Here is an 18942-nt window from a genome sequence, read left to right on the forward strand (position 1 = left end):
GCCGGAGTACCCGGAGGGAACCCACGCATTCACGGGGAGAACATGCAAACGCCACACAGAAAGATCCCGAGCCTGGATTTGAACCCAGGACTGCAGGACCTTCGTATTGTGAGGCAGACGCACTAACCCCTCTGCCACCGTGAAGCCAATTTTTTTCCATTGCTCCAAAAAAAAGGACAAAAAAAATCGAAGTTATAATGAATAATCACTTTAAAATTATCACTTTAAAATGTTTTATGTGGAAAAAATATTGCATATGTTGTGGGGTTGCCATCTAAAAACATCAAAGTTTTGACCAAAGAGCATAAAACAAACAAAATAAAAGTTCAAACTTCAAATCGACAGATATATCGGAAGTTGATCTTGACATTTAAGTGTTAAAAGTTTAAAAAAAAATAATAATAAAAATGTATCACTTTATGAGTGGGGAACCTTTCGGATCTCGAATATATTTAGTCGGATTTTATTTGACTGTTCACTGTGATTACTCAAAAATATTAAATAATTAACATCAATGGTGTCCTGCATTATTGATCTTTGAGGGTTTTAATTGCTAAATAAAAGGAACTCTCCTGAAGGAATCAATAAAGTACTATCTATCTATCCATCTAAATACTGCATATATCAGTTTTACTATAAAAAAACAAAGTTGTCTTTGACAGAAAAGGCATAAAACCTTCTTTGTTTTCATTTACATCAACCTCAAGTTGATATAGAGATTTACTGTAAGCATTAAATAAAAAATAATAATAATAATTTGACTTATTTTTAACATTTTAGTGACTTAGACCCTCTATGCTGCCCAGGAGCCCTAAAGATTCAAAAAAAAAAAAAAAAATCCATATATTTTGTTATGGTTTGAAAATGAAAAATATCAAAATAGCCCACGCAAACTTACATTTTTCTGTGTGCGACCCTCATGGAAAACGTTTGGACACCCCTGCCATACAACAACCTGACAATACAGAGTGGGACAGGATGATACAAATGTTTATCTATGCGTGCTAAAGTGCTAACATGACATTTTGCATTTTCACTGTAACTTTACACATGAAAATAACACAAAGGGGCTTGAAAGGATGACACAAATGTTAGCTATGCTAGCATGGCTATGTAAGAATATTTGGTTTTGCATAGTAGGGCTCCTTTAAAGGGGAACATTATCAGCAGACCTATGTAAGCGTCAATATATACCTTGATGGTGCAGAAAAAAGACCATATATTTTTTAACCGATTTCCGAACTCTAAATGGGTGAATTTTGGCGAATTAAACGCCTTTCTGTTCATCGCTCTTTTTGCGATGACGTCAGAATGTGACGGCGCCGAGGTAATACAGCCGCCATATTCATTTTCAACACATTGTAAACATTGGGTCTCATCTCTGTTATTTTCCGTTTTTTCGACTATTTTTTGGAACCTTGGAGACATCATGCCTCGTCGGTGTATTGTCGGAGGGTGTAACAACACTAACAGGGAGGGATTCAAGTTGCACCACTGGCCCGAAGATGCGAAAGTGTCTGCCGCCAGACCCCCATTGAATGTACCAAAGTGTCTCCACATTTTACCGGCGATGACAGACATGGCACAGAGATGTATGGATAACCTGCAGATGCATTTGCAACGATAAAGTCAACGAAACCACAAAGGTGAGTTTTGTTTGTAGATGTTGACTTATGTGCTAATCAGACATATTTGGTCGCGGTGTGACTGCCAGCTAATCGATGCTAACACGCTATGCTAATCGACGCTAACATGCTATTTACCGGCGGTGCTAAAGCAGACATGGCACAGAGATGTATGGATAACCTGCAGATGCATTTGCAACGATAAAGTCAACGAAATCACAAAGGTGAGTTTTGTTTGTAGATGTTGACTTATGTGCTAATCAGACTTATTTGGTCGCGGTGTGACTGCCAGCTAATCGATGCTAACACGCTACGCTAATCGACGCTAACATGCTATTTGCCGGCGGTGCTAAAGCAGACATGGCAGAGAGATGTATGGATAACCTGCAGATGCATTTGCAACGATAAAGTCAACAAAATCACAAAGGTGAGTTTTGTTGATGTTGACTGCCAGCTAATCGATGCTAACATGCTATTTACCGGCGGTGCTAAAGCAGACATGGCACAGAGATGTATGGATAACCTGCAGATGCATTTGCAACTATATTACGTTTCCTTCCACACACATTTAATGTGAAAAAAACACTTACCAATCGACGGATTTAAGTTGCTCCAGTGTCACAAGATGCGAAAGTCCTGATTGTTTGGTCCGCACATTTTACCGGCGATGCTAACGCAGCTATTCGGCCATGCTATGGCTATGAATAGCGTCAATAGCTATTCGCTCGATAGCTTCAGTTTCTTCTTCAATACTTTCATACTCCAACCATCTGTTTCAATACATGCGTAATCTGTTGAATCGCTTAAACCGCTGAAATCCGAGTCTGAATCCGAGCTAATGTCGCTATATCTTGCTGTGGTATTCCCATTGTTTGTTTACATTGGCAGCACTGTGTGACGTCACAGGGAAATGGATGGTCGCATCGCAAATAGCGAAAATCAAGCACTTTAAAGCTTTTTTTTTAGGGATATTCCGAGACCGGTAAAATTTTGAAAAAAAATTCAAAAAATACAACAAGCCACTGGGAACTGATTTTTATAGTTTTTAACCCTTTTGAAATTGTGATAATGTTCCCCTTTAAGTAAATGTAGCACAACTCGGTTGGTAGAGGGGCCATGCCAGCAACTTAAGGGTCGCAGGTTCGATTCCTGCTTCTGCCATCCTAGTCACTGCCGTTGTGTCCTTGGGCAAGACACTTTACCCACCTGCTCCCAGTGCCACCCACACTGCTTTAAATGTAACTTAGATATTGGGTGTCACTATGTAAAGCGCTTTGAGTCACTAGAGAAAAGCGCTATATAAATATAATTCACTTCACTTCACAATATCACCCAACTCTGTGGTTCGGACATAACTGCTGTAGAGAACTTTTTCCACCCGCTCGGGGACATCACAACACGTCAGTTTGATTCTTCCTGGCAACTTGAAAGTAACTTTGCTTTTCCCAAAGAAGTACATGTCTTGGGGATGGAACAGACAAGCAGCCTGTTGGGAGATGATGTTGATGCTGGAGGAGGAACAAGTGTTGAAGATGTGTGAGGTCAGACTGTAAACGTTTGAGTCACTTGAGGAGGATCGGGGGGAGGGGGGGTTGACAGCAGTAGGGCGGGGGCACGCTGGCTTCTGGTCACTGGAGCGAAACAGCATCCCAAACCGAACAAGTGAACAGTCAGTGTTGTCCCAGCAGGCACAAGACATTAAAACAGCGTTGAAAACTTGTTCAATTAGGTCCTGACATTGAGCAACTCAAACATAACGTTGAAACAACGCGCTTTTTGATGACGTTTAATCAATGTCGGGTTCAGACGTTGATTTGACCATCGAATTTTGGTCATTTCCCAAGCAATATTCTACAACACAAATACAGTGGGGCAAAAAAGTATTTAGTCGGACACCGATTGTGCAAGTTCTCCCACTTAAAATGATGACGGAGGTCTGTAATTTTCATCATAGGTACACTTCAACTGTGAGAGACAGAATGGGGAAAAAAAATCCAGGAATTTTAAAGAATTTATTTGTAAATTATGGTGGAAAATAAGTATTTGGTCAACCATTCGAAGCTCTCACTGATGGAAGGAGGTTTTGGCTCCAAATCTCAGGATACATGGCCCCATTCATTCTTTCCTTAACACGGATCAATCGACCTGTCCCCTTAGCAGAAAAACAGCTCCAAAGCATGATGTTTCCACCCCCATGCTTCACAGTAGGTGTGGTGTTCTTGGGATGCAACCCAAGCAATATTCTACAACACAAATACAGTGGGGCAAAAAAGTATTTAGTCAGCCAGCGATTGTGCAAGTTCTCCCACTTCAAATGATGACAGAGGTCTGTAATTTTCATCATAGGTACACTTCAACTGTGAGAGACAGAATGTGAAAAAAAAAAATCCAGGAATTTTAAAGAATTTATTTGTAAATTATGGTGGAAAATAAGTATTTGGTCAACCATTCAAAGCTCTCACTGATGGAAGGAGGTTTTGGCTCAAAATCTCACGATACATGGCCCCATTCATTCTTTCCTTAACACGGATCAATCGTCCTGTCCCCTTAGCAGAAAAACAGCCCCAAAGCATGATGTTTCCACCCCCATGCTTCACAGTAGGTGTGGTGTTCTTGGGATGCAACTCAGTATTCTTCTTCATCCAAACACGACCAGTTGGGTTTATACCAAAAAGTTTTATTTTGGTTTCATCTGACCACATGACATTCTCCAAAACCTCTGCTGTATCATCCATGTATCCATTTTGGTTAGGGGTGTAACGGTACGTGTATTTGTATTGAACCGTTTCGGTACGGGGGTTTTGGTTCGGTGCGGAGGAATACCGAACGAGTTCCACACGAACATATGAAGTCGCCGCCTATGCTAAAGTCTTAACAAGCTGCTCCGCTCCGTTCTGCCTCTGTCTGTACACAGCACCCTGCATTGTCCCGCCCACACAACCATCTGATTGGTTACATACAAAGCCAATCAGCAATGTCGATGTCGAGCAGATAGGTCTTTAGCAGGGGAACAACTCACCCTCCCCAAATTATATTCCAAGTGAACCACTTTCTAAACATCACTATGAGCCCGTTGACCTTCTAGAAACAAACTGCATCTCAGCTCACTCGCAACGCGAGTGTGTGTGTGCGCACGTGTGTGTGCGTGTGTTACGGACAGTGTTGATTGAAGTGTGTTGAAGCAGCAAAAAACTGTAAAGAATCTGGGTATTATCTTCGACCCAACTCTCTCCTTTGAGGCACACATTAAAAGCGTTACTAAAACGGCCTTCTTTCATCTCCGTAATATCGCTAAAATTTGCTCCATTTTGTCCACTAAAGACGCCGAGATCATTATCCATGCGTTTGTTACGTCTCGTCTCGATTACTGTAACGTATTATTTTCGGATCTCCCCATGTCTAGCATTAAAAGATTACAGTTGGTACAAAATGCGGCTGCTAGACTTTTGACAAGAACAAGAAAGTTTGATCACATTACGCCTGTACTGTATATACCTTTATATACATATATACATACATATATACCTATACTGTATATACCTTTATATACATATATACATACATATATACCTATACTGTATATACCTTTATATACATATATACATACATATATACCTATACTGTATATACCTTTATATACATATATACATACATATATACCTATACTGGCTCACCTGCACTGGCTTCCTGTGCACTTAAGATGTGACTTTAAGGTTTTACTAATTACGTATAAAATACTACACGGTCTAGCTCCAGCCTATCTTGCCGATTGTATTGTACCGTATGTCCCGGCAAGAAATCTGCGTTCAAAAGACTCCGGCTTATTAGTGATTCCTAGAGCCCAAAAAAAGTCTGCGGGCTATAGAGCGTTTTCCGTTCGGGCTCCAGTACTCTGGAATGCCCTCCCGGTAACAGTTAGAGATGCTACCTCAGTAGAAGCACTTAAGTCTCACCTTAAAACTCATTTGTATACTCTAGCCTTTAAATAGACCTCATTTTTAGACCAGTTGATCTGCCGCTTTTTTTCTTTCTCCTATGTCCCCCCCTCCCTTGTGGAGGGGGTCCGGTCCGATGACCATGGATGAAGTACTGGCTGTCCAGAGTCGAGACCCAGGATGGACCGCTTGTCGGGACCCAGGATGAACCGCTCGCCTGTATCGGTTGGGGACATCTCTACGCTGCTGATCCGCTTGAGATGGTTTCCTGTGGACGGGACTCTCGCTGCTGTCTTGGATCCGCTTTGAACTGAACTCTCGCGGCTGTGTTGGAACCACTATGGATTGAACTTTCACAGTATCATGTTAGACCCGCTCGACATCCATTGCTTTCGGTCCCCTAGAGGGGGGGGGGGGTTGCCCATATCTGAGGTCCTCTCCAAGGTTTCTCATAGTCAGCATTGTCACTGGCGTCCCACTGGATGTGAATTCTCCCTGCCCACTGGGTGTGAGTTTTCCTTGCCCTTTTGTGGTTTCTTCCGAGGATGTTGTAGTCGTAATGATTTGTGCAGTCCTTTGAGACATTTGTGATTTGGGGCTATATAAATAAACATTGATTGATTGATTGAAAAAAGGACATTATATTAAATGAAGAGTTTCTGTCTCTGATAGTGTATAAAATAATTCAAGTGCATCATAAAGTCTACATAACTCCACGGTGGTCAGGGATGAATTTTCAGCTATAGTTACATGAATCATTAGTAATGTAGCAGCCTAGTTTTGAATAGCAGGGTCCCTGCTATCACATGTTGATACATTTACATAATAAACAATCTTCTACAGGCTTCCCCAATGCTGTAATAAATTAAGCATGATGAGTTGACTTGAAACTGTTTAATGTTGCACTTTTTATATGTAGAAGAAATGTTGTGTAATTTTTTTTCATCTAAGCAACAACTTGAGACAGTTTAATGTGGATTAACGTGGGCAGAATTATTGTAGTGTTCCCAATGTTAAAAGGATAAAGCCATTGTTTACATATTTGGTAAATAAATAACCAACATTTTTTTATTTTGTTGTTTTCTTACTGTACCGAAAATGAACCGAACCGTGACCTCTAAACCGAGGTACGTACCGAACCGAAATTTTTGTGTACCGTTACACCCCTAATTTTGGTATAAACTCATCTCGTCATGTTTGGAAGAAGAAGAATACTGAGTTGCATCCCAAGAACACCACACCTACTGTGAAGCATGGGAGTGGAAACATCATGCTTTGGGGCTGTTTTTCTGCTAAGAGGACAGGACGATTGATCCGTGTTAAGGAAAGAATGAATGGGGCCATGTATCGTGAGATTTTGAGCCAAAACCTCCTTCCATCAGTGAGAGCTTTGAATGGTTGACCAAATACTTTACAAATAAATTCTTTAAAATTCCTACAATGTGAATTCCTGGATTTTTTTTTCACATTCTGTCTCTCACAGTTGAAGTGTACCTATGATGAAAATTACAGACCTCTGTCATCATTTTGAGTTGGAGAACTTGCACAATCGCTGGCTGACTAAATACTTTTTTGCCCCACTGTACAACCTGTTCAGTGTCCTTGTGGCTAGAGCAGTGGTTCTTAACCTTGTTGGAGGTATCGAACCCCACCAGTTTCATATGTGCATTCGCCGAACCCTGCTTTAGTGATTTTTATTTTTATTTTTTCAAATTCAAGACAAAGTTGTATGTTTTTTACTGGTGCACAAAATGAACCATGCATGAACATCACCTTGTTCAAAGAACAAAACCAACACAGTGCATGAACCCACAACTAATTACACATCTGCAAATCAGATGGAACGTTAGAGGGAACATTGTTTAGGAGTATGCATAATACGCTGATAGGGAAAAGTTTGTATTTACACGATGAGTCAGGTGTGTTTTGAACTCCGCCAAACCCCTGAGGCCGACTCACCGAACCCCTAGGGTTGGATCGAACCCAGGTTAAGAACCACTGGGTTACAGTATCCGCCCTGAGATTGGTAGGTCATGAGTTGAAACCATCCATCCATCCATCCATCATCTTCCGCTTATCCGAGGTCGGGTCGCGGGGGCAACAGCCTAAGCAGGGAAACCCAGACTTCCCTCTCCCCAGCCACTTCGTCTAGCTCTTCCCGGGGGATCCCGAGGCGTTCCCAGGCCAGCCGGGAGACATAGTCTTCCCAACGTGTCCTGGGTCTTCCCCGTGGCCTCCTACCGGTTGGACGTGCCCTAAACACCTCCCTAGGGAGGCGTTCGGGTGGCATCCTGACCAGATGCCCGAACCACCTCATCTGGCTCCTCTCCATGTGGAGGAGCAGCGGCTTTACTTTGAGTTCCTCCCGGATGGCAGAGCTTCTCACCCTATCTCTAAGGGAGAGACCCGCCACACGGCGGAGGAAACTCATTTGGGCCGCTTGTACCCGTGATCTTATCCTTTCGGTCATGACCCAAAGCTCATGACCATAGGTGAGGATGGGAACGTAGATCGACCGGTAAATTGAGAGCTTTGCCTTCCGGCTCAGCTCCTTCTTCACCACAACGGATCGATACAACGTCCGCATTACTGAAGACGCCGCACCGATCCGCCTGTCGATCTCACCATCCACTCTTCCTTCACTCGTGAACAAGACTCCTAGGTACTTGAACTCCTCCACTTGGGGCAGGGTCTCCTCCCCAACCCGGAGATGGCACTCCACCCTTTTCCGGGCGAGAACCATGGACTCGGACTTGGAGGTGCTGATTCTCATTCCGGTCGCTTCACACTCGGCTGCGAACCGATCCAGCGAGAGCTGAAGATCCCGGTCAGATGAAGCCATCAGGACCACATCATCTGCAAAAAGCAGAGACCTAATCCTGCGGTCACCAAACCGGAACCCCTCAACGCCTTGACTGCGCCTAGAAATTCTGTCCATAAAAGTTATGAACAGAATCGGTGACAAAGGACAGCCTTGGTGGAGTCCAACCCTCACTGGAAATGTGTCCGACTTACTGCCAGGAAGTTCATACCAAAGACTATAAAAATGGGAGCCATTACCTCCCTGTATGACACTCAGCATCAAAGGTTGGAATTGGGGGTTAAATCACCAGAAATTATTCCCGGGCTCCCCTCACCTCCCAGGGGGTGATCAAGGGTGATGTGTCAAAATGCAGGAAATAGTTTCGCCACACCTAGTGTGTGTGTGACAATCATTGGTACTTTAACTTTTAACTTAACAACGTAGAAACATCATTTTTGACGTTTATTCAATGTCAGGTTGTGACGCTGAGTCGACTTTTAAAATGTGGTCATTTCCCAACCATCAATGTACTCAGTTTACAAATGCAACTATTTTGTAACTTTGTTTCAAAGTCAGTTTTAGTTGACTTTTATGTGTAATCAACGTTGCATCGATGTCTTGCGCCTGCTGAGGTAGACACTTTACCATATAACCTTAATGTCTGTTTTCTTATTTGATAAAGTTTCTACGAACCCCCTTTCCATACGAGTTGGGAAATTGTGTTAGATGTAAATATAAATGGAATACAATTATTTACAAATCCTTTTCAACCCATATTCAATTGAATGCACTACAAAGACAACATATTTGATGTTCAAACTCATAAACTTTTTTTTTTCTTTCCAAATAATAATTAACTTAGAATTGTATGGCTGCAACACGTGCCAAAGTAGTTGGGAAAGGGCATGTTCACCACTGTGTTACGTCACCTTTTCTTTTGACAACACTCAATAAACGTTTGGGAACTGAGGAAAGTAATTGTTGAAGCTTTGAAAGTGGAATTCTTTCTCATTCTTGTTTTATGTAGAGCTTAATCAATCAATCAATTAATCAATGTTTATTTATATAGCCCCAAATCACAAATGTCTCAAAGGACTGCACAAATCATTACGACTACAACATCCTCGGAAGAACCCACAAAAGGGCAAGGAAAACTCACACCCAGTGGGCAGGGAGAATTCACATCCAGTGGGACGCCAGGGACAATGCTGACTATGAGAAACCTTGGAGAGGACCTCAGATGTGGGCAACCCCCCCCCTCTAGGGGACCGAAAGCAATGGATGTCGAGCGGGTCCAACATGATACTGTGAAAGTTCAATCCATAGTGGCTCCAAGACAGCAGCGAGAGTCCCGTCCACAGGAATTCATCTCAAGCGGATCAGCAGCGTAGAGATGTCCCCAACCGATACAGGCGAGCGGTCCATCCTGTTCAACAGTCCGGGGTCTTGTTGTCGTATTTTAGGCTTCATAATGCGCCACACATTTTCCATGGGAGACATGTCTGGACTGCAGGCGGGCCAGGAAAGTACCCGCACTCTTTTACTACGAAACCACGCTGTTGTAACACGTGGCTTGGGATTGTTTTGCTGAAATAAGCAGGGGCGTCCATGATAACGTTGCTTGGATGACAACATATGTTGCTCCAAAACCTGTATGGACCTTTCAGCATTAATGGTGCCTTCACAGATGTGTAAGTTACCCATGCCTTGGGCACTAATACACCCCCATACCATCACAGATGCTGGCTTTTGAACTTTGTGCCTATAACAATCCGGATGGTTCTTTTCTTCTTTGTTCCAGAGGACACGACGTCCACAGTTTCCAAAAATAATTTGAAACATGGACTCGTCAGACCACAGAACACTTTTCCACTTTGCAACAGTCCATCTTAGATGAATTTGGGCCCAGCGAAGCCGGCAGCGTTTCTGGGTGTTGTTGATAAATGGCTTTCTATTTGCATAGTAGAGTTTTAACTTGCACTGACAGATGTAGCAACGAACTGTAGTTACTGACAGTGGTTTTCTGAAGTGTTCCTGAGCCCATGTGGTGATATTCTATACACACTGATGTCACTTTTTGATGCAGTACCGCCTGAGGGATCAAATGTCCGTAAGATCATCGCGTACGTGCAGTGATTTCTCCAGATTCTCTGAACCTTTTGATGATATCACGGACCGTAGATGGTAAAATCCCTACATTCCTTGTAATTACTCGTTAAGAAATGTTGTTATTAAACTGAGCATTTCATGGAAGCTGCTTTTATTCCCAATCATGGCACCCACCTGTTCCCAATTAGCCTGCACTCCATTAATGGTGCCTTCACAGATGTGTAAGTTACCCATGCCTTGGGCACTAATACACCCCCATACCATCACAGATGCTGGCTTTTGAAATTTGCACCTATAACAATCCGAATGGTTATTTTCTTCTTTGTTCCAGAGGACACCACGGCCACAGTTTCCAAATATAATTTAAAATGTGGACTCGTCAGACCACAGAACACTTTTCCACTTTGCATCAGTCCATCTTAGATGAGCTCGGGCCCAGCCAAGCCGGCGGCGTTCCTGGGGGTTGTTGATAAATGGCTTTCGCTTTGCATAGTAGAGTTTTAACTTGCACTTACAGAAGTAGCGACCAACTGTAGTTACTGACAGTGGTTTTATAAAGTGTTCCTGAGCCTCTGTGGTGATATCCTTTACACACTGATGTCGGTTTTTGATGCAGTACCGCCTGAGGGGTCAAAAGTCCTTAATATCATCGCTTACGTGCAGTGATTTCTCCAGATTCTCAGAACCTTTTGATGATTTTACGGACCGTAGATGGTAAAATCCCTAAATTCCTTGCAATAGCTCGTTGAGAAATGTTGTTCTAAAACTGTTCGACAATTTGTTTACAAAGTGGTGACCCTCGCCCCATCCTTGTTTGTGAATTACTTAGCATTTCATGGAAGCTGCTTTTGTACCCAATCATGGCACCCACCTGTTCCCAATTAGCCTGCACACCTGTGGGATGTTGCAAATAAGTGTTTGATGAGCACTCCGCAACTTTATCAGAATTTATTGCCACCTTTCCCAACTTCTTTGTCACGTGTTGCAGGGATAAAATTATAAAGTTTATGATTATTTGCACAAAAAAAAATATGTTAATCAGTTTGAACATCAAATATGTTGTCTTTGTAGCATATTCAACTGAATATGGCTTGAAAAGGATTTGCAAATCATTGTATTCTGTTTATATTTACATCTAACACAATTTCCCAACTCATATGGAAACGAGGGTTTGTATTTAATACAGAGCGTATACCTCCAAACTTCTTCTTCCAGTTGCAGGGGATCTTGCAGCGCTGCGTCTTGATGGTCTGCTTGCAGTCGGTGCCGGTGCGTGTCCCCTCGCGGGTGCCCAGGCCGCAGTCGCCCTCGTTGGCCACGCAGACGCTCCACTGCCACTCGCCGCAGTCCGACTTGCGCTCCTTCTTGCCTGCACAGACGGCAACAGCGGGGCTGACAACAGGAGCGTTTAAGAGTACAGCATTGTGTCGCTTTGATGCTAATTCGACATGCAAATGAAGCTTTGCGGCGGAATATGAATCATCTTTAATTTGCCCGAGTGGGATGATCCCACTTAGCTGCCTTTTTCTTGCAGGCTATTTGTTTTGAACTCAATCCTCAAAGGAGACACAATTACTCCACTCCCAACATCTGTTTATGGTAATGATATTTTACTCCACTTGTGTTGCTGTTTAACATAAGCAAGCATTTTAGGGAAATAAAATGTGTGCAACTTTGCTTGTCCGCAGCAGAGCAGGAATATGACTCAGCAGAAAATACGAGTTTGAGTTTATTTGGAACATGCATACAATTACAACATGATGCATCATTATTTCAAGTCTCTCTTCTCAACATGTTCAAAAAAAGGGTAGGAAGAAGGAGTTTATTCAGTCCTACCCCTTTTCCTTTACATACCACACTTTTGTTAACTTCCTTTTCTCAATTTATTCACTGTACACTCCATAAAGGCCTACTGAAATGAGATTTTCTTATTTAAACGGGGATAGCAGGTCCATTCTATGTCTCATACTTGATCATTTCGCCATATTGCCATATTTTTGCTGAAAGGATTTAGTCGAGAACATCGACGATAAAGTTCACAACTTTTGGTCGCTAATAAAAAAGCCTTGCCTGTACCGGAAGTAGCAGACCATGTGCACGTGACGTCACGGGTTGTGGAGCTCCTCACATCTGAACATTGTTTACAATCATGGCCACCAGCAGCGAGAGCGATTCGGACCGAGAAAGCGACAATGTAGCGGAAGAGTGGCCGTGCACAACCCGAGGGTCCCCGGTTCAAATCCCACCTAGTACCAACCTCGTCACGTCCGTTGTGTCCTGAGCAAGACACTTCACCCTTGCTCCTGATGGGTGCTGATTGGCGCCTTGCATGGCAGCTCCCTCCATCAGTGTGTGAATGTGTGTGTGAATGGGTAAATGTGGAAGTAGTGTCAAAGCGCTTTGAGTACCTTGAAGGTAGAAAAGCGCTATACAAGTACAACCCATTTATTTATTTAATTTGAGTAAGGATGAAAGATTCTTGGATGAGGATAATGAGAGTGAAGAAAAATAAAAGGCGATTGCAGTGGGAGCGATTCAGATGTTATTAGACACATTTACTAGGATAATTCTGGAAAATCCCTTATCTGCTTATTGTGTTACTAGTGTTTTAGTGAGATTATATCGTACCTGAAAGTCGGAGGGGTGTGGCCACGGGTGTGGTGACCGCCTGTGTCTCTGAGGAAAGCCACGCAGCTGGAGCAGGGCGCAAGCGCCGCTGATGTCTACGATAATCGCCGACTTATTACCACAATTCTCTCACCGAAATGTTTCGTCAACAAAATTAACACTGGCGCAAACTCCACAGATCTCCGGTAAGAGGCGACTTTTTAACACAATTTTCTCACCGAAACCTGCCTGTTGACAAGTGGTCGGGATCCATGTTCGCTTGTCCGCTCTGATCCATAGTAAAGCTTCACCTTTGGGGATTTTAAACAAGGAATCACCGTGTGTTTGTGTGGCTAAAGGCAGCTGCAATATATGAGGGGCCGTTAGGGACATTATTCAGAATGACCTCTTACATACACTTATTGAAATGCTCTCACATAAACAACTGAGGGGCTTCACGGTGGCAGAGGGGTTAGTGCGTCTACCTCACAATACGTAGGTCCTGCAGTCCAGGGTTCAAATCCAGGCTCGGGATCTTTCTGTGTGGAGTTTGCATGTTCTCCCCGTGACTGTGTGGGTTCCCTCCGGGTACTCCGGCTTCCTCCCACTTCCAAAGACATGCACCTGGGGATAGGCCCCTCCCACCTCCAAAGACATGCACCTGGGGATAAGCCCCTCCCACCTCCAAAGACATGCACCTGGGGATAGGCCCCTCCCACCTCCAAAGACATGCACCTGGGGATAGGTTGATTGGCAACACTAAATGGTCCCTAGTGTGTGAATGTGAGTGTGAATGTTGTCTGTCTATCTGTGTTGGCTCTGTGATGAGGTGGCGACTTGTCCAGGGTGTACACCGCCTTCCGCTCAATTGTAGCTGAGATAGGCACCAGCGCCCCCCGCGAGCCCAAAGGGAATAAGCGGTAGGAAATGGATGGATGGATGGATTACCCAAATGCAGCTGAGATTGGCTACAGCACCCCCGCGATCCAAAATTGGAGTTACGGGGAGCGCTGGTGCCTAGCTCAGCTACAACCGGGCGGAAGGCGGTGTACACCCTGGACAAGTCGCCACCTCATCGCAGGGCGCGTGTCTGATATAATCCATCCTAAATGTATTTTTGTATTATATCTTCTAATTAATGGCAGTGTCTGATACCATTTATACTAAATGTATTTATGCATAATATTCTCCAATAAAATTCCAGTGTTTGATATAATTTATCCTCATTTTTTTATTACGATGTAATGAATACCAGTGTCAGACATTTGATCTTAAATGTATTATATAATCTAATTAATGGCAGTGTCTGATAATATTCATACTAAAATCATGTAAGTATCATACTATCCAATGAATCCCAGTGTCTGATATCATTTGTCCTAGGACAGGGGTCGGCAACCCGCGGCTCAGCTGCATAATCGCCGACCACCCCGATCGTTTCGGGGGGTTTCCGGATTTTGATGCCTCTCCCGGAAATCACCCGGGGTTAACATTCTCCGATTTTCACTCGGACTACAATATAGAGGGCGTGCCGTGATGGCTTTACTTTGAATGTCCTCTACAACACGTCATAGCGCCCGCTTTTACACCATGCTATCTGCTTGCTTGTCGGACGCATGCATTTCGATGCTTCTATCGTCACACGTCACGTACGAGATTGCAAGGCATACATGGTCAACAGCTATACAGGTTACACTGAAGGTTGTGATACAAACAACTTTAACACTCTTACTAATATGCGCCACACCGTGAACCCACACCAAACAAGAATAACAAACACATTTCGGGAGAACATCCGCACTGTGACACATTATAAACGCAACATAACAAATACCCAGAATCCCACGCATCCATGACTATTCTTGGCTATATCATACACCCCGCTTCTCCAACCCCGCCCACCTCAACCGACGCACGGAGGGGCGCGGGGTTTGGTGCTAGCGGGGTGTATAATATAGCCAAGAAGAGTCATGGATGCGTGGGATTCTGGGTAATTGTTATGTTGCGTTTATAACGTGTTACAGTGCGGATGTTCTTCCTAAATGTGTTTGTCATTCTTATTTGGTGTGGGTTCACGGTGTGGCGCATATTAGTAAGAGTGTTAAAGTTGTTTGTATCAAAACCTTCAGTGTAACCTGTATGGCTGTTGACTACATGCCTTGCAGTCGTGTACGTGTATCTGCGGAAGCCACACACGACATGTTACTGGGCTGGCACGCTGTTGGTACATGTTGGCAATGGCTTCATAGCACGCCCTCATTATTGTTAACTGAGTGGCCATCAGCAGATATTCGCAAGAATGGTTGCGGCTATCATTGTTTTCTTAATTTTGGGAAATGGGCCAAAATGGCTCTTTGAGTGGTAAAGGTTGCCGACCCCTGTCCTAGGATAATCTACATTTTATATTATCTAATGAAAGCCAATGTCAGATATCATTTAGCCTACGTTTATGTATGTTTTACAGTATATTATCCAATGAATGCCATAATGTCTGATACCGTTTATCCTAAATTCATGCATGTGCCAGTGAATGATGAATGCACGAGTGTCTGATATCTTTGGATTGTGCTGACTCAAGTGGTTTATTATTATCTAATTAACACCACTAAGTGAACAAAGTATCAGTCATTAAAAGGTCATGAAGAAAGGGTAAGATTAGAATAACTCGACTTCTTCCTACGCCTTTTCAGACATGTTGTATAACGTGATTAAACACGTGCTGTTCTCTCCGGAGGGTTTTTAGCACGCTTCCTATAAATAAAACACAACAGTGTTTTCGTACAAATGTGGCGGTTGTTTCCTTGCCTTGTTTCTCAGACTTGCCGCCCTCGGCCGCCATGGCCGTCAGCACCAGCACGGCCATCATGGCCGCCCGCGTCCATTGCTTTTGCACATACATCCTGCAAAAAAACACATTTTTAGACAATTTATTGGAATTAACCAGATTTCTAAAGTCAATACATATTACATGAACAGATTAATAATGACAAAACAAATATTGTACTAAAAATAATAGACATATTTTTTTAAGTAAGCATTCATTGAAAGCATCACTAATATATTCAACATGTTTTATTTATTATGAACTTCAAAATGTGTACTCTTTGCAAATAAATATTATAATGTAATAACTAGATGAGGCAATTCCTGAAGGAATTGCGTGTGAATGCTCCAATGCGGAATTTGAACTGAAATCCTGGAATTTTTATTTTTTTTATTTTTTAATCAGAGCGCACAATTCCCAAAGAGGCTGAATATTTTGAAGATGGAACAGTTGGAATCATATGAAAAGTGTGGGAGTTGTAGAACTTTGAAGAACCTCCCATTGATTACAATGGGAATTTCTCAAAAATTTGGGAATTTTGAAAAAAGCGGGATTTTTCTTTCTTTTTTTTTTTTTTTTTTGAAAATGGTAAAAAAAAACCCAAAAAAATACTTGAATGGTCTGAATGAGGTAAAATGGTTGGTGTTGGAATAGTTCAAATCGGTCGAGAAATGTCGAAGTAGAAACGTGTTGGAATTTCGGAAAAACCAGGAATTTTTCCTGTTCAAAAAACAACTTTGTTTTTTGTCCTGATTAAGAGGAATGTTGGGACGGTGGAACAGTTTAAATTTGGTATCGGTCTGCCGATATTATCGGCCGATAAATGTTTTAAAATGTAATATCGGAATTTATCGGTATCGGTTTAAAAATTTAAAATGTATGACTTTTTAAAATGCCGCTGTGTACACAGACATAGGGAGGAGTACAAAGCAACAATAAACCTTAAAGGTACTTTCTTTACGTGCCGGCCCTGTCACATAATATCTGCGGCTTTTCACACACACAAGTAAATGCAAGGCATACTTAGTCAACAGCCATACAGGTCACACTGAGGGTGGCCGTATAAACAACTTTAACACTGTTACAAATATGCGCCACACTGTGAACCCACACCAAACAAGAATGACAAACACATTTCGGGGGAACATCCGCACCGTAATACAACATAAACAAACCAGAACAAATACCCAAGAACCCCTTGCAGCACTAACTCTTCCAGGACGCTACAATATACACCACCCCTCTACCCCCGAATCCCCCTCCAACTGCCCTGCCCACCTCAACCACCTCATGCTCTCTCAGGGAGAGCATGTCCCAAATTCCAAGCTGATGTTTTGAGGCATGTTAAAAAAAAAAATGTATATTGTGACTTTCCATAACTTAAGCTAATTTATTTTGTAAAACCTTGTTACATTGTTTAATGCAGTGGTTCTTAACCGTGTTGGAGGTACTGAACCCCACCATTTTCAAATGCGAATTCACCGAACCGTAATCATAAAATGATATTATTATATTAAAGAAATACTAATGAAGTTATATTTTAGAAACTGAAAGTTACAGGAATGTACAGTACACATAATCCCATGTTTACATCTCATTGTGCAACATGTGACTGTTTTAGTGCAGGGGTGTCAAACTCAAATACAGAGTGGGCCAACATTTTAAAGTGAACAAAGCCGCGGGCCAAGGTTGAACAAATTAACCTTTTAAGAGGACCCAAACAGGTTTTGCATTGAATATTGAACAAGCTAGGGAGTGGGGTTTGGTGGTAGCGTGGGATAAAAGTTAGTGGGGCGCTGGGGTTCTGGGTATTTCTTCTGTTGTATTTATGTTGTGTTACGGTGCGGATGTTCTCCCGAAATGTGTTTGTCATTCTTGTTTGGTGTGGGTTCACAGTGTGGCGCATATTTGTAACAGTGTTAAAGTTGTTTCTACGGCCACCCTCAGTGTGACCTGTATGGCTGTTGACCAAGTATGACTTGCATTCACTTATGTGTGTGTAAAATCCGTAAATATTGTGTGAATTTGGCCCGTGTTTTATTGGAAACTAAATGCGATATCTGAAAGGGGTACACATTGTTTCCGAAGCAGGACCCCCCACCCAAACATATAATACTCGTACACAGCTCATGAAAAACAATATGTTATAGTCCTTTTAAGTGCGACAAAACACTTATATTGCAAAATAATATCATGGGAATGACTGCTGTCTTTTGATTATAATAATACAACATTGAACTTGTTATGATGTGGCTCACATGCGCTCCACTCAAGTTTTTGCGTTTGCTCACAAATATGGAAAATTAGAGGGAACATTTTCAGGGGGTATCCATGATACGCCGAGAGGGACAAGTTTTTATTTACACGATGAGTCGGGTGTGTCTTGCTCTGCCGAACCCCTGAGGCCGACTCACCGAAGCCCTAGGATTCAATCAAACCCAGGTTAAGAGCCACTGGTTTAATGCATCCAGCAGGGCATCACAACTAAATTAGGCATAATAATGTGTTAATTCCATCCATCATCCATCTTCTTCCGCTTATCCGAGGTCGGGTCACGGGGGCAACAGCCTAAGCAGGGAAACCCAGACTTCCCTCTCCCCAGCCACTTCGTCTAGCTCTTCCCGGGGGATCCCGAGGCGTTCCCAGGCCAGCCGGGAGACATAGTCTTCCCAACGTGTCCTGGGTCTTCCCCGTGGCCTCCTACCGGTTGGACGTGCCCTAAACACCTCCCTAGGGAGGCGTTCGGGTGGCATCCTGACCAGATGCCCGAACCACCTCATCTGGCTCCTCTCCATGTGGAGGAGCAGCGGCTTTACTTTGAGTTCCTCCCGGATGGCAGAGCTTCTCACCCTATCTCTAAGGGAGAGACCTGGAAACTCATTTGGGCCGCTTGTACCCGTGATCTTATCCTTTCGGTCATGACCCAAAGCTCATGACCATAGGTGAGGATGGGAACGTAGATCGACCGGTAAATTGAGAGCTTTGCCTTCCGGCTCAGCTCCTTCTTCACCACAACGGATCGGTACAACGTCCGCATTA

General features: G+C 43.0%; 1 protein-coding gene across 2 annotated transcripts in view; it reads right to left on the reverse strand.

Moving 5' to 3' along the window:
- ptn (pleiotrophin) overlaps nt 1-18942 on the reverse strand; it is a 132945-nt gene that overhangs the window by 34287 nt on the left and 79716 nt on the right. For both annotated transcript variants that reach the window (XM_061912007.1, XM_061912008.1), the window contains exons 2-3: nt 15885-15979; nt 11668-11841 (exon numbers count right to left, since the gene is read on the reverse strand). In XM_061912007.1, the coding sequence (XP_061767991.1) occupies nt 11668-11841; nt 15885-15979 (269 nt within the window). The remainder of the gene's footprint in view (nt 1-11667; nt 11842-15884; nt 15980-18942) is intronic.

The sequence above is a fragment of the Nerophis ophidion genome, linkage group LG10 (genome assembly GCF_033978795.1).
Source record: "Nerophis ophidion isolate RoL-2023_Sa linkage group LG10, RoL_Noph_v1.0, whole genome shotgun sequence".
NCBI lineage: Eukaryota > Metazoa > Chordata > Actinopteri > Syngnathiformes > Syngnathidae > Nerophis > Nerophis ophidion.